Below are 15,439 nucleotides of genomic sequence, written 5' to 3'. Positions count from 1 at the left end.
TGGCTGCAGGAAGGATTTGTGATATATTTACCTTCCTGAAGACATCGTATTGAAGGTTTATTTAAGAAAAGCAGGTTTGGAAGGCACCAGTTTAATTTCTGATCCTCTCCCCTGTGGCCTTGACCTCGGCCGGGGGCCGAAGAGCACGTGTCTAATTAGGGCAGATCGAGCGGAGCTGCGGCCGGGAACTCGAGGCTGCAGCCTCTCCCTGGGAGCACGTCACCGGAGGCCCAGTCGTGTGGGTGAAAGTGGAACCTGGGCCCCGAGGCAGAGTGCTGTCCGTGTGTCGCAAGATGAAGGCATTGAGACAGGAGCACTTCTGTCATTTATTAATCTGTTTCTCCTGTCAGGGGGGCACCTTGTCAAGGGTGGGTGAGTGAGATGTGACGCGGGGGAGAGCCAGAGCCCCACCCTGCCATCTCCGGCGGCTTCTCTCGCAGGTAATTGGACGGGCTTGACTCCAGCTTTTAATCGTGCAGTGGCAGCCGACGCATCTGCGAGCGTCCTGCACGGCCTTCTTGAGGCGTCCTGACACTGGAGGGCTTGTTTGCAGTGCTGCTTGACCGCGGTTGAGATGTCTGGCCAACCCCACGGGGCTGGGGGTGGGGGAGTGCCTGGGTTCCAGGTGACTTGGCCCTCCTGGGGACCCCGCCAAACACACACACACACACACACACACACACACACACACACACACACACACACACACACACACACACACACACACGTTGAAGCTGCAGAGTTGTGTGGTTCATCCCAGGAGACTTTTGCTTCCACCGACCCTCCGAGCTGGTCGGCCCTGGGCAGGGTGTGCATTTTCTACCTGCCTAACCTAGCCTTTACCTTTGAACTTTGAACTTCTTGAGGGCTGGATCGCGTTTTCCAGGTTCCTTAGAAATTCTTTAGCACGCGCTGTGCCCACACTAGAGGGGCAATAAATGATGTTTGGAAAAGCATCCGTCCTTAACCAGCAGTAATGATGGGATGAGACCCTCAGACCTCGTGTCGCCTTGTGATTCACGGAGCTTCCAAGGCCGACCCTCCTGGTGAAAGTGGAGTCTCTGGAGACAGACCAGGGGGCTCCGTGGTCGGTTTGGTCTCAGAATAATTGTTTTCAGTGGTAAAGGAAAGGGAGGGGCAACAGCCATGAATCCACACGTGGGACGTCCCCAAAGCAGCTGGTCCACCGCCTCCAGGCAAAGGATTTCAAGGTGACCTCTAAGCTGGAGGCTTATTGCTGCTTTGCATCAGAGCTGACAATGTTTGTTTCACTGCCAAGAGGAAAAGTGGGTAGTGTTCATAAAACTGATATGCACAGGTGTACATATGAGAGGTGAGATAATGACAAACTTGACTTTACAGCAGGCCTTTTTAAAACAGTTCTTGAGTCTTGGAAACGGAAACATAATTCTCTCTTGGTCCAACCACCTGTCAGCTGTAAGTGGTCACTATTTCATCATTTTGCAATAAAAGATAATAGAATAACGATTTATATCTCATGGCTGATGTTTTAATGTGTCTCTCTGTTATCCTGGGCTGACAGTCTGTGATTACAGTAAACGTTTTCTCGGTGACACCATGGTAATGACTCGTTAATGGGGGATTGTTCCAAGTTTAAGTCACGTTTCCACGGCCCGGCCAAGCCCGGCCCTGCCTTGGGGGGAGGGTGGCCTTTGTGTTCTGCTGGTGACTCTACACCTGGGCTTTGCCCCAACAAGGACGCTGGGTTCCGGGGACCACTCGGGTCCAGAGCCTCAGGTCAGCGCGGACCTGGGCTCCTGGGATGCTTGTTGCCCATAGATTCGCAAACCCAGTTAGTGCCTCCATTTCTGTCTCCTGTGTCTACGACGTTTGTGAGCTGAGAGCAACTGCTTTGGATTTCAGGAGATCGGAAAACAGCAGCAGAGGGAAGGTGCTTCCATCCCCACTTGGGAGGGTGCATCTCAGCAATGAGAGCTGGATTTGACCCGCCCGTGTCCCCCCTCCCCCTGGTGAGAGTGAGAGCTGCCATCTGTACCTTAGAGGATGGAGAGGCTGCAAGTAGGAAACCTTTTAGGAGCAATTTGATTATCATCTACTTGGCTTGGGTCCACAACTCCTATAATAATGAATTCCACCGTGGGACTTCCCTGGTGGCCCAGTGGTTAAGAATCCGCCTGCCAATGCAGGGAACACGGGTTCAACCCCTGGTCCGGGAAGATCCCACATGCCGCGGAGCAACTAAGCTTGTGCGCCACAACTACTGAGCCTGTGCTCTAGAGCCTGTGAGCCACAACTACTGAGCCCACGTGCCACAACTACTGAAGCCTGCACGCCTAGAGCCTGTGCTCCACAACAAGAGAAGCCACCGCAATGAGAAGCCCACGCACCGCAACGAAGAGTAGCCCCTGCTCACTGCAACTAGAGGAAAGCCCACATGCAGCAACGAAGACCAAATGCAGCAAAAAAAAAAAAAAAAAAAAAAATCCCACAGCAATATTCATCATAAAAAGATGTTAGTTGGGCTCCGAACTTAGGATCCTGCTTAGTTTAAACAAAATTCATTCAGGTGCAGCCTCATGGTATTTCCACACGAAACAGGGATTAGAGTCAATACTGGCAAGCTGTGATTGAAGTTTGACAGCGGTGTTGCATGAACCGGCCCAGCGGGTGCGTGGGTGCGGTGGGCTACTTACGTCTTTGGGCTCGTGGTCCTCCCGGGTGATGGGCGTGGGGCGCGTGGCTGCCCAGCCCCTTTCTTCTCCAGAGGCTCTGGGTCTGTTGGCATTTTTTTGTGGATGGAAAGGTCCCAGAGGAGAAGCAAGTAGTTTGATGTCCCAGATGCTGGGCACCCTGGAAGCAGGAGCTGTGAGGGGCTCGCTCACTGGGCCCCTTCTCTTCTCTGGCGCCTGGAAGGGACGCTGCTCCCCACGCGGCGTGTTTGTGGCGTTGACGTGACGACTGTAGAGGGGTGAGGAGGGGGCGCACCCGCGTCCCTCCGTGTTTCTTCTTTGCAGGTCGTGAACGTTCAGTCCGTCCCTGGCTTCTCTCTTGCAGCCCTTCTATTTCCACACATCCTTGAACCACCCTAACGTTGTGGCCGTGGTGGAAGTGGTCACTGAAGGCAGGAGACGGGACGGGACCCTTCAGACTTTGTCCTGTGGGTTTGGAATCCTTCGGCTCTTCAGCAACAACCCGGAATCTCCTTCCTCTGCCCCCCAGGACAAACGGTATCGGCCTCATTTTCCCCGTCGCTGGGGTTTCCAGCGTCTTTCTGTGGTGATTTAACGGCTCATTATTTGTCCAGACTAGAAAGCTTTGAATTTGTCAGCATATGTGTTCATCACAGTCTCCTGGGGGGGTATTTTTGCTTCGGGTTGTAACTGGGTTTGCTGTTTCTGGATAAGCCAAGCCATCGTTCTCCAGGTGGGAGCAGGACGGGCTTTGGCCTCGGGGGTGGGCTCTGATGTCAGGTGGGTAAGGGCTGAGTCCTGCTCCGTCACTTACTCCTGGGGGGTCTTAGGCCAGTTGTTTAAACTCTTTGAATTCATCTTCAATGCAGCGCCCATCTCCCAAGGGTCCAGAGTGTAAACAGTAGGTTCTTCCCAGACAGGCGCCCAGGGAGCAGTAGGTGTTCACTCAGCAAACACTGGCTGGGGGTCCGCTATGTGCCAGGCTCTGCTACATTAGGAGCTGGACGTGCCCGGATGGATGAGACGGTGTGCGGTCATTTCAGCCGCGGCGGGGTTTGCGTTGTCACTGTAGATCGGGGCTTGCCAGCCCTGGCTCTGCAGACACTTCGGGCTGCCCCGTGTGGTGTACGAGGTCTCGGAGCACCCCTGGCCTCTGCCCACTAGATGCCAGGCAGTCCCCTCCCCGCCCGGCTGTGACAGCCAAAAATATCTCCAGACTTTACCAGACATCCCGATGGGGGCAACATCGTCCCGGGTTGAGAACCACCACTCCAGACACACAATCGTGGAAACCCCTCAAACGTTGTTTTCCCGGGACATTTCCAAGCATGACCCGCCCCAGGCATTGTTTTCTAGCGCTGAGGTTCTCAGGCTGCACTCGGGCCATGCTGTGTGTGTGCTGGACATGCTTGGCCTCGACTGCCGAGGGCTCGCGGATCTGATGCTGTCCATAGCCGTCTGTTTCCCACGGAGGGTCGAGAAAGCTCCTGGAGGTGTGGTGCTGGGGTCCCCAAGGCCTTCCTTTCGAGAAGCACAGCTGACATCCCATGAGTAAACGCAAGATGCTGACCTGCGTCTCACGGGTCTTGTTTTGCAGGTTGAGACTGTATCACGGCAGCCCCCGAGCCCTCCTGCACCCGCTTCTCCAGGACCCCATAGAACGTAAGAGACGAGGCCTGGCCAGGCCTGCTCCTGCCGTCCTCAGCAGCATCTGTTCGTCATATGACTTCCCTGAGTGTTAGAAGCTCATCAGCTTAGCAGAGTTGTTAATAGATTTGGGGAACATGTAACACTGGGCTTGGAGTTCTGACATAATTTGCAGATCTGAGACACACGAGCCTATAAGGATGGTGTAGCTGTGTGAAGACGACCCCAGGGGGGCCACCTGGTGGGAGGGCTGTTGGCCCCCTTGCCCCTGGGGTGGCAGCTTCGCCCCCACGTGAAGCAGTTGCCGTCCATCGCTGCCCACCGGCTGTCCCAGGCAGCCTTTGACCGCGAAGTCCACGGGTCATCTCCAACACAGCAAGGTGTCCAGCGGTGCCTAACGAGAGTGACATCCTGCAGGAGCACCTGCCATGCATGGGCCCCGCGCGGGCGGCCGGCCTTAGGGCAGAGTGGGCTTCCCGCCCTGCCTCTGTGGCTTCTCCTCCCGAGCAGTCGGTACCCGTGGGAGGGACCTGTGGCCCCCTGGCTGCCGGCTGCGCGGTGAAGCGGGGGGATGGGCTCACAGGCTGTTTCAGGGGCCCGTGTGGGCTCTGTGCTGGCCCTCGGGGAGTGTGGACGGGGGCCAAGCGGTGGAGGTGGGTCTGTTTGGGGTGGGGGGATGACTTTCTGTCTCTGCGATGTTGCCCAGATTCCACGATGGGCACCCAGCCTGTATGAAAAACCCAAGCCTACCCGGACCCATCCACTCCCTCTGAATTTGGTGAAAATCTCACAATAGAGGAACAATCGGTCAGAAACTTGGTTTTGTTGATAAATACTGGCTTTTAGATTATTTCCCAATTGAATTTAATCATTAACCTGCCAGCGTTTTCTCTCCTGAAGTATCCTTAGACTCAGCACCTTTCGAACAGCAGACACAGCCCCCAGGTTTGTTCCAGGCCCACGGATCTGGGCGCTGGTGGAGGGTGTGGGAACTGCAGCCGTGTGAGGGGTGCCTGGGGAGGGATCGCCTCAGGCCGTCAGCTCATCTTCTCAGGGGCATTTCTAAAAGGGTGGGGCTGTTTTTCTTGGATGGGTAATGCAGTCACATGACCCAGAATTCAAAGTATTAAATAGTATGAAAAGGTTCAGGTGAGGTCTCCTTCCACCTCTGCTCGACCCTTCACCTGCACCACAGGGGACCTTCCTCTCTGGGATCTTGTGGGTCCTTCTATGTCCTCTGATGACACACAAGCAAACGTGCATTTCCCTGTTCTGTTTTTGCCCCCGTGTACTTGTCCCAGACCTTTCTTTTTTCCCTTAATGATTTATCTTGGAGAATGTTTCATATCAGTACCTAGAAAGCGTGCTCATTCTTTTTACAGCTGTGTGGTATTTCATTGAATTGCTGTTTGTGATTGAACCAACCCACCACAAATGGACCCTTGGGGCAGTTCTGTAAGAACAGAGGGTTGAAGGCTTTGCTGCAGTGGACATCTGCCCTTTTGCAAGTGTGCACGTGAATCTGTAGGGTAAACTCCCAGAAGTGGGATTGCTGGTCTGAGGGCCTGTGCATTCACAGTTTTGTATTATTTCCCGTTTGCCCTCCATAGAGGTTGTACCTGCGTGCTCACCAGCCAGCCATGTAGCAGAGTGCCTTTCAGGGTACTTAACATTTTAAAGTAAGCAGATCCCATGTTTGGAGTGGTTAGATATTAAAAATCTGGTTTTTGATAATATAGTTTTGTTTTTCTGACGAATGTAGTAGGTGATATTTAGTTCTTTTCTTATGAAATCACAAAGTATGCCTCAGGAGGTGGTGAGTCCCCTATCAGTGGAGGAAATCAAGCCCAAGCAAGATGGCCCATTTGATGGGAATGTGTTGAGGGCCTGTCTGTGGTCCTTCCCAACCCAGTTTCTATTGACGCCCTTCCCTCCACTTTCCCGAGTGCTCTGTATCTGAGCTCTTCCCAGTGGTTCCTTTCTCCAGGATGCTTTCCCTCTTCCCACTTCCCCTAGCACGTTATCCGAACCTTCCTTGGGGTTCGGATCCCGTTCTCCTGTGTGTTATGGATGTCGGCATGCTTGTGTCTTAGTCACCCCAGAAGAACGGTCCCTCCTTGAGGACAGGACTCTGTCTTGGAGGCCACTGGCCACCCAGGGCCGAGTCCTGCTGCTTTGTGGGTCTTGACGGATGCAAGGCTGAGACTGAAAGGGATGCAGGCCTCTGGTCAGAGGGCCTTCTAGGCTCCCTCTGATTATGGGAGCAAGCGATGCCTGACTTCACTGCTCTTGGGGAAGAGGTGAGGGGAGAGATTTTGTTATGTTGGATCAGAAACAAGTATCTCCTTCGTTGCAATTTTACCAGTGAGAGTTATTTAAGGATTGATTCTTTTTTGCTCTTTGGCTGAGCAAACAGAGCAATTCCCTTGTCTCCCTAGAAAAATACTTTTCCTGTTTGTTGAGTTCTTTTCCAAGATGCTCAGTTTATTGGTCGGTTTGACCGAAGGTGCCTTGGTTCGGGCTGTCACAGGAGGTGTTTTCTCCCTCAGAAAACAAGCACATGACCCTCATTGAGAACTGCAGCCTGCAGTACACGCTGAAGCCACACCCGCTCCTGGAGCCCGTGTTCCACCTTCTTCCCGAGAACCTTCTGGTGTCTGGGCTGCAGCAGATACCTGGTCTCCTTCCAGCTCATGGAGAATCGGGTAAGGGCTCCTCTGTTTCTGTCTACTTGGTGAGTCTCTGTTAGTTCATGGTCAGACCTTGCAGGAATTGGGGTGAGTGCTGGCTGGGCCCCCCAGCAAACAGCCTGGTGGTGGGGGGAGGGGGAGGAGGAAGGGGAGGAGGGGGAGGGCAGCAGTGTCGTCTCGTTCACAGTCCCTTCCTGAACGCACCTCACATCCCTCAGGTCATCTCTGCCTTCTCTCCTCGAGAAATGCTTTCATAAGACAAATAGCCCATGTCTGTATGACTGTGGCCAGAAAAACCAGTGTTGCTAGATCCCACCCTTGCTGGGCCATCATATCAGTGGCTTAATTATTATCATTTTTTAATTGCGGTAAAATAGACATAACATAAAATTTACCATTTTAACCATTTTCAAGTGTGCAGTTCAGGGCCATTAGGTACATTCACACTGTTGTGTAACCATCCTCCCTGTCCACCTGCAGAGCCTTTTCATCGTCCCAGACTGAGACTCTGTCCCGCTAGACACTAACTCCCCATCCCCTCCCCAGCCCGGCCCCCCCGATTCTGCGCTCTGTCTCTATGAGTTGACTCCTCTAAGGACCTCCTAGGAGTGGAATCCTACAGCATTGGTCCTTTTGCGACTGGCTTATTTTGCTGGGCATAGTGTCCTCAGGGTTCATCCCTGTTGTTCTGTGTGTCGGAATTTCCTTGCTTTCTAAGGCTGAGTGGTGCCCCGCTGTATGCATGGACCACGTTTTGTTTATCCATTTACCTGTGCATGGACACTTGGGCTGTTCTACCTTTCCACTTGTGAGTGAAACGGCTCGATTCCTTTGGAACTGAATTTCATGGGACAGGCTCAGGGCTGTGTCTGGGTGTGTTTCAGAAGTTGATTCTCCTGGTGGGTGTGGGTCAGCCCTTCGCAGCCGCGAGTCGCTGTGAGGGCTGCTCTCCTCTCGGGTCCTGCTGACGGGCCTCCCCTCCTCGGTCTCATGCTCCTTCTGGGTACCCTTGGGGCCTTTTTGCCTGGCCGTCTGGGAGAATCCAGGAGGAGGGACCGCCCCAGCCTCCCCGCCTGGGGCTGCAGGGACCTCTGGTCTCCGCGGGCCGGCTGCAGCTCCCTTCCAGGAGGGGCAGGATGTGGCTGTGGGTGTGAGTGGCTGGGGAGGAGAGCTGGGAGGTGCTGAGTGTTTGGCTCGCACCAGAAACACTCAGGACCTGAAGAGACGGCTCAGCTCCAGGAGGGGGAGTGTTCGTCTCGGTGACGATGTCCCTGCCTGGGGCCTGGGCGCTGGGGTCCAGGCTGGGGTGCCGGCCTCGTTATCTGAGTTCATGAACTCCTGGGACGGGCGCACGGTGGTCGTCACCGTCACGAGGGCACTGTTTCTCCAGCGTCTCAGAGAAGAGACGATGATACATGAGAAATGACCGGTTAACCATGAACAGGAGCACGTCCTGGGCGGGGGGGTGGAGGGGGTCCCAGGTTTGGGTCTGCCGTGGGTCACCGAGCTCTAACGCTCCTGAAGCCCCCCGCAGGCAGCTGTGTGCCCTCTGCGACGCGCCTGTGTTCACCCGGGAAGGAGGGAGGAGGAGCTAGAGTTACAGGCAGGCAGAGGGAGAACCTCCGTCCTGGTCGTGCTGTTGGGATTGAGAGGGTGGAACCTGCCTCCGGCTCTGAGCCCCCTCCCACTGGTCAGGGGGGCGCTGTCAGCACCGCTGTGACTACGCGGGTATTAGGCACCTATGTGCGCGCCTGCGGGGAGCTCAGCTTCTGTGAGTCTTTCTGACCTGGGATTCTGGGCATTTAAACAGAATGTTCTTGGGGCCTGAGGTGTATCCATCACCAGTGGGTGTCAGTAGCACTGCAGATAAAACATGAAAATACGGAAGCGGAGCTCGGACCTGCTTCTGTGTCCTTCCTGGAAGGCGAAGGAGAAGCTCAGATGCCCAGACAGGCCCCGCGTTTGTTCCCAGCATCTCAGGCCGGACTGTGCGAGTCAAGGGCTGCGTTACGGAGACGAGTTCTGGATCCCAGGAGCATGAGTTCAGCTCCTGACCCTGAAGTTCGTGTTTTCGGAAGAGCTGGGCCCCGCTGGCCTCCGGTTTGCCTCCCTGGAATGGAGCGGCTGGCACTGGGCATTTTTAATAGATGCAGGTGGTTCCTGTAAAATGGCAAAGATGAAGGACAGTTTACGTTGTTGTTGTTTAAAAACAAACGGCCGGAATCGGTCTGGCGGGCGGGCGGGAGCTGCCGTCACCCATGCAGGAGCTCCTCTGGGGAGGGGCCGAGGGCAGCCTCCCCTCCGTCCCGAGACCGTCAGGGAGCAGAGACCCTGTTGCTCAGCCCTTTCTGACAGCGGTTATTGACTCCGTTATCGGTTCTGCCCAGGATCTTACAGGCTTTTGTGACTCACTCTTTGAGAAAGGGTTTCTTTGCTGGATACCGTTTTATGGCCCTGAAAGCGCCCAGGCAGGGACTGGTGCTGGCCTCCGTGGTGGGAATCGGGAATCGCTTGTCTAATTTGCAGAGGGTTTGGTTTTATTTGGATGCCGTGTTGGGACTCGGATATTTGTTCCTTTGTAAAATGCCACAATACAGGAGGACTGAGTTGTTTTCCACTGAATTGTGGACTGAGGTCACTGCAGGTTCACACGTGGTTTTAGTTAAGTGGGGCAGCCTCGCAGCAGCTGCGGGAGGTCTGGCTGGCAGGGGTGGTGAGGGGCGCCCCGGGCACCGTGCTGGGCCGTCAGTGCAGGGGGCTCACCGCTGTCAGTCATCCCTGGTCCCCTGCTTGGCCTGGCTCACCGCCGCTGCTCCCCGGGATCCCATCCTCCCGCCCTCCTGTATGTCGAGCATTGCCGTGCCAGCTCTGTGCTGTGCGGGGCAGTCCCGGGGCCAGCCCGCCCTGCCGGACCCGCCAGCTCGCCGACTCCAGCCCCGGCTTCGTCATCTGTTAAACCCGAGCTCGGCAGCGCTGTCCGCAGAACTGACTTGCCCGTCTGCCCCGTGGCGGCCTCCCCTAGCTTGGTGTGTCCCCGGGCCGGCCCTCTACTTACCTACCTGAGGTGGTGTTCCAGCCCCGACCTGCCGGTGCTGCATCTCAACAAACAACATCGAGGTCCCGGGTGGGGCCCCGCACCCCAAGCCTGAGCACCTCGTGTAGCGGTGGGGTTCTGCCCCCGGGCTTCCCAGGCTGTGCTGACGGCCTGCCCTCCCCCGGTCTGGGAGCGTGGCTTCTAGATTCCCGGACAGTGACCGCGGTGCCCTGCGGAGAGGGAGTGAGGGGCACAGGGCTTCCCGCTGCCGCTCTGAGCCGGGGGCTGGTGCTGCTGCAGCTGAGACTCCGGTCCTTGGCGCCCTCTTAGGCCGAGGACAGCTTAAAATGACAGAATCAATCTTGATTCCGTGAATTCGGTAAGACTAAAAGTTTTCCCTTCCAATCTCACTGCCAGAGAAAACCACTGCTAATAGCTGGGTGTATGCCTTTTATATACTAGTTTAGTCATTGATTCATTCACTTATTTGTTGATGACTCAACATGTATTTGTAGAGTAGATCCTCTGCGTGGCAGGCCCCGTGCTGGGGCTGAGGGTGCAGCCCTGTATTCCCAGTGGAGCATCAGGGCATCTTTCCCGGATGCAGGTAAGTGAGGGCCAACCTCACAGTCTAACCACGGTCCTCACGGGCAGTAGGAGGTGTTTCAGAGTATGTGTGGACCGGCGCAAGCTCATTTCCACTCCTGCCTAAATCGTACCTCAATTTCGCTTGCACTCTGTTGCCTCTGTTGCCGTGTTCTCTCTGTCTTGTGAGGTGCATTCTGGCGAATGAAATACCCTCGGCAGGAGAGCCATGTCCCCGGGAGGCTTCGGTCCGCGGGTGGGGGGACGTCGTTAGGGCCTAGCGGGGAGCTCCTTGGGCATCTCGGGTGTTTCCAAGCGCTTCCCTGAAGGCTGTCGCTAGGGAGGGGTTCTAGCGGTCCCCATTTTCTCTGCAGTGCGTTCAGGGGTCTCAGAAGAAGATGGATCGTCGTGCAGTAGGGGTTGTCTTCCCATGGGAGCAGTGCTGTTGCTGGGAGTTGCAGCCCCGTCCAGAGACCTGGCAACAGATGGGTGAAAGCTTGACCCAGTTACAGAGCACGAGGGTCAGCAGTCGCCACCTCCGGGAGGTCAGCTCTGCTGAGACCCCTTGCGTCTGTCCTGGCTGCTGACGCTGGTCGGTTGAATGACTGAATGACAGTGTCAGATGGCAAAGCTGCGCTTTGTGGGCGCTGCTGGAATGCTGGGGAAGAGCCCTGAGGCCGGCGGTGGTGCGCTGGCTCTGCTCCTGGCCCCGTGGGATGGCTCCAAGCCTCTGCTGTGGCCGGTCTCCTCTGTAAAATGGGGACATTATGAGGACCTGCCCAGAGAGGGACACAGGGAGGGTCCGGCGAGCGTGAGCGGCTGCTCTTTGGTCAGGCAAGTTCTGCCTTGGGTTGGGCCAGAAGGCTCCTCCGACGTGGCCACGGTGGCTGCCGCAGGACGTCTGGGAGGCGGGATCTGTCTCCTGTGCGAGGGCCCTGCAGGGCCGTTCTTTCTTCAGTCGTGGCTTCTGGAGGCTCGCAGAGCGGGTCCCCGGCCAAGCCAGGCTTGGAACTGGACGCCTTGCGCTGGGAAAGGCGTCGGTTCTGGGTTTTCCTTCTGCTCCTACGGCGGCCTGCAGACGGGGGTCTGGCTGGTGGCTCTTCTCTCTGTTCCAGTGCCTGTTGACCACGGAGTGGCCTCTGGCTTGGGGGCCACGCAGACCCTCTGAGGGAGCAGCCCCCGGGGGAGGGCACTCATTTCCCACTCACGCTTCTCTGGAAACAGGACTTGACGTGGGGGCAAGGTGAGCAGGTAACATGCGGGGTGTCCCTTTGGGGTCGGGTGATTTTGCTGCTCAGCACAGGACTGTTGGGGAGAGGGTGCAGCCCGTGTGTCCTTCCCTGTGTGTTCAGTGGGTGCCCCCAGGCTGTTCTCTGCCCCAGAGATGAGAGAATGGGGTGTCCGGGGGGTCCCGGCTCCCTGGGCTGAGTGATGGAAGCCCAGGTGGGGGGCAGGGTGAGATGGTCCCGACAGCGTCAAGGCCTGCATTGACGTGTGTGTGTGGGTCCTGAGTGTGGGGTGGGGGGAGGTAGGGGGGGTCTCACCAGGAGTACAGGGAGCTCAGCGGCCGCGGCCACCTCCCTCTGGGGGAGGGGCGTGGCCACCTTACCTGGATCCCCCTCCCCCCGCCCCTCTCCCCCGTGACTGCCCACGGAGCCCTGGACCACTTGAGTCTGAACACCTGTTTTGACCAAGAGTTTAATTGCGATCAAGAGGAGGGGGATTGTTTGGTAACCAGCAAACGAGCCTGTCTGGGCTTTAAAGCAGCGAGCAGAGTCATGCAGCTCAGGGTCATGGAAAAAGGCAGCAGTCTTGTGTTAAAAATGCTGAAATCACTGGAGGAGGATTGCAGACACATGAATTAACTTGCAGAATGCAAATATTACGGAGTCTGCAAAAATAAGGGGGTGACAAGCGTCCTTCACGTGTCCCTCCCACTTCCCTCTGCTCCATCTCTGCACACTCACCTCCTGCTGCTCTGGGTCCTGCCAGCATCGCTCCCTGAAATCCTGCAGGGACAATCTGTACCGCTTCCTGTCAGTGGAGGCCCCGGGTTCCTGTGTCTTGCTGCAGGAGGTGGACCCTTCGCCCTGCCCTCCTCCCCTCCCCCCCGCCCCTCTCTCTCTGACGGAGGCTCCCAGTTCAGGATGTGCTTTGGACACTCGCTTGACCATTTCATGAAAGGTTGCAGTTTATATATTTCTGCACTTAAAAAAAATCGTGCTAAAATAGACGTGTCATACTGTTTTTCAACGTGCATTCAGTAGTGTTAAGTACATTCACACCCTTGAGCAACCCTCCATCTCCAGAACGTTTTCCTCCTGCAGAACAAGACTCCGCACCCACGAAGCACTAACTCCCCATCCCCCGCCCCCCAGCCCCTGGCAGCCTCCATTCTCCTTTCCATCTCGGAATTTGACTAATTTAAGTACCTCATATAAATGGAATTATCCAGTACTTGTCTTTTTGTGACTGGCTTATCTCACGCAGCATAATGTCTACAACGTTCATCCATGTTGTAACATATGCCAGAATTTCCTTCCTTTTTTAAGGTTGAATGATATTCTGTCGTGTGGATGGACCACATTTTGTTTGTCGGTCCATCTGTTGATGGATACTGGGTTGTTTCCACTTTTTGGCTACTGTGAATAATGATACCTGCACTTTTAATTGGGTCTGATTCATCAACTGACCTGCTTTAAACAATTAAAAAATGATGAAAGGAATACATAAACTTTCTCAGATGTATCAATCAAACCTAGTGTGTGTTTGTGATAGGGAAGGTATAGAAAGCCACAAAGAGGGAAATAAGATAATCTGTGATTACTGCCTACAGATATACATGCATAGGCCACCATCAAAGAGTCTATAAATAATAAATGCTGGAGAGGGTGTGGAGAAAAGGGAACCCTCCTACACTGTTGGTGGGAATGTAAATTGATACAGCCATTATGGAGGACAGTATGGAGGTTCCTTAAAAAAATAAAAATAGAGTTACTGTATGATCCTGCAATCCTACTACTGGGCACATATCCAGAAAAGATGGAAACTATTTCGAAAAGATATATGCACCCCAGTGTTCATAGCAGCACTATTTACGATAGCCAAGACATGGAAGCAACCTAAATGTCCATTGACAGGGGAGTGGATAAAGAAGATGTGGCACATATATACAATGGAATATTACTCAGCCATAGAAAAGAATGAAATAATATCATGTGCAGCAACATGGATGGACCTAGAGATTATCATACTCAGTGAAGTCAGAGAAAGACAAATATCATATGATATCACTTATCTGTGGAATCTGAAAAAATATACAAAGGAACTTATTTGCAAAACAGAAATAGACTCACAGACTTCAAAAACAAACTTATGGTTACCAAAGGGCAAAGGGGGGGAGGGATAAATTGGGAATTTGGGATTGACATATACACACTACTATATATAAAATAAACAACAAGGATCTACTGTATAGCACAGGGAACTATATTCAATATCTTGTAATTATCTATAATGGAAAAGAATCTGAAAAAGAATATCTATCTATCTATCTATCTATATATCTGAGTCACTTTGCTGTACACCTGAAACATTATATATCAATCATACTTCAATTAAAAAAAAGAAAAACAAGAACAGAGCAACTATTCCAAAAAAATGATATACATGTATACATGTAAATGCATATATTTTAAATAAAATTGTCATCAAATGGACTAATAATACACAGTTTTATATGTTGTTTTTTTCACCTACAATATCATGATTACTTTTTGATTATTAAATAATCTTTGAGAATATGATTTTTTTCTCATTTTATCTGGATGAGCCATAGATTATTTAAATTCTCCTATTATTGAACATCTGGTGGTTTCTTATTTTTGTCTGTTATAAATAATGTTCTAATGAGTATTCCTGCAAATAAAGCTTGCTTCCATCTTTGATATCTTGCTAAATAGATTCAAAAGTGGCATTACTGGGGCAGAAGGTGGATATGGACATTTTTAAGGCTCTTGACACACACAAAGTTAGAGAAAATTGCCTCTTAGCTGTACTGATTTATAACCTTTCAGCAAGGTAGAGTGTTCCTTTCACCACAGTTTCATCAGCATTGAGCCTTTTTTTTTTTTTTAACATCTTTATTGGAGTATAATTGCTTTACAATGTTGTGTTAGTTTCTGCTGTATAGCAAAGTGAATCAGCTATATGCATACGTATATCCCCATATCCCCTCCCGCTTGCGTCTCCCTTCCACCCTCCTTATCCCACCCCTCTAGGTAGTTGCAAAGCATGGAGCTGATCTCCCTGTGCTATGCAGCTGCTTCCCACTAGCTAGCTATTTTACATTTGGTAGTGTATATATGTCAGTGTTACTCTCTCACTTCGTCCCAGCTTACCCTTCCCCCTCCCCGTGTCCTCAAGTCCATTCTTTATGTCTGTGTCTTTTTTCCTGTCCTGCCCCTAGGTTCATCAGAAACTTTTTTTTTTTTTAGATTCCATATATATGTGTTAGCATACAGTATTTGTTTTTCTCTTTCTGACTTCCCTCTGTATGACAGACTCTAGGTCCATCCTCCTCACTACAAATAACTCAATTTCGTTTCTTTTTATGGCTGAGTAATATTCCATTGTATATCTGTGCCACATCTTCTTTATCCATTCATCTCTTGATGGACACTTAGGTTGCTTCCATGTCCTGGCTATTGTAAATAGTGCTGCAATGAACATTGTGGTACATCACTCTTTTTGAATTATGGTTTTTTCAGGGTATATGCCCAGTAGTGGGATTGCTGGGTCGTATGGTAGTC

At 52.9% G+C, this 15,439-nt stretch overlaps 1 protein-coding gene across 4 annotated transcripts in view; it reads left to right on the top strand.

Moving 5' to 3' along the window:
- The window catches only part of NPHP4 (nephrocystin 4), a 140,157-nt gene that overhangs the window by 25,705 nt on the left and 99,013 nt on the right, over positions 1 to 15,439 (top strand). For all 4 annotated transcript variants that reach the window (XM_057555489.1, XM_057555484.1, XM_057555476.1 and 1 more), the window contains 3 exons: positions 3,037 to 3,209; positions 4,270 to 4,334; positions 6,869 to 7,024. In XM_057555489.1, the coding sequence (XP_057411472.1) occupies positions 3,037 to 3,209; positions 4,270 to 4,334; positions 6,869 to 7,024 (394 nt within the window). The remainder of the gene's footprint in view (positions 1 to 3,036; positions 3,210 to 4,269; positions 4,335 to 6,868; positions 7,025 to 15,439) is intronic.

Source organism: Balaenoptera acutorostrata, chromosome 1 (assembly GCF_949987535.1).
Source record: "Balaenoptera acutorostrata chromosome 1, mBalAcu1.1, whole genome shotgun sequence".
Lineage (NCBI taxonomy): Eukaryota > Metazoa > Chordata > Mammalia > Artiodactyla > Balaenopteridae > Balaenoptera > Balaenoptera acutorostrata.
This window is presented reverse-complemented; position numbering and strand designations above follow the sequence as displayed.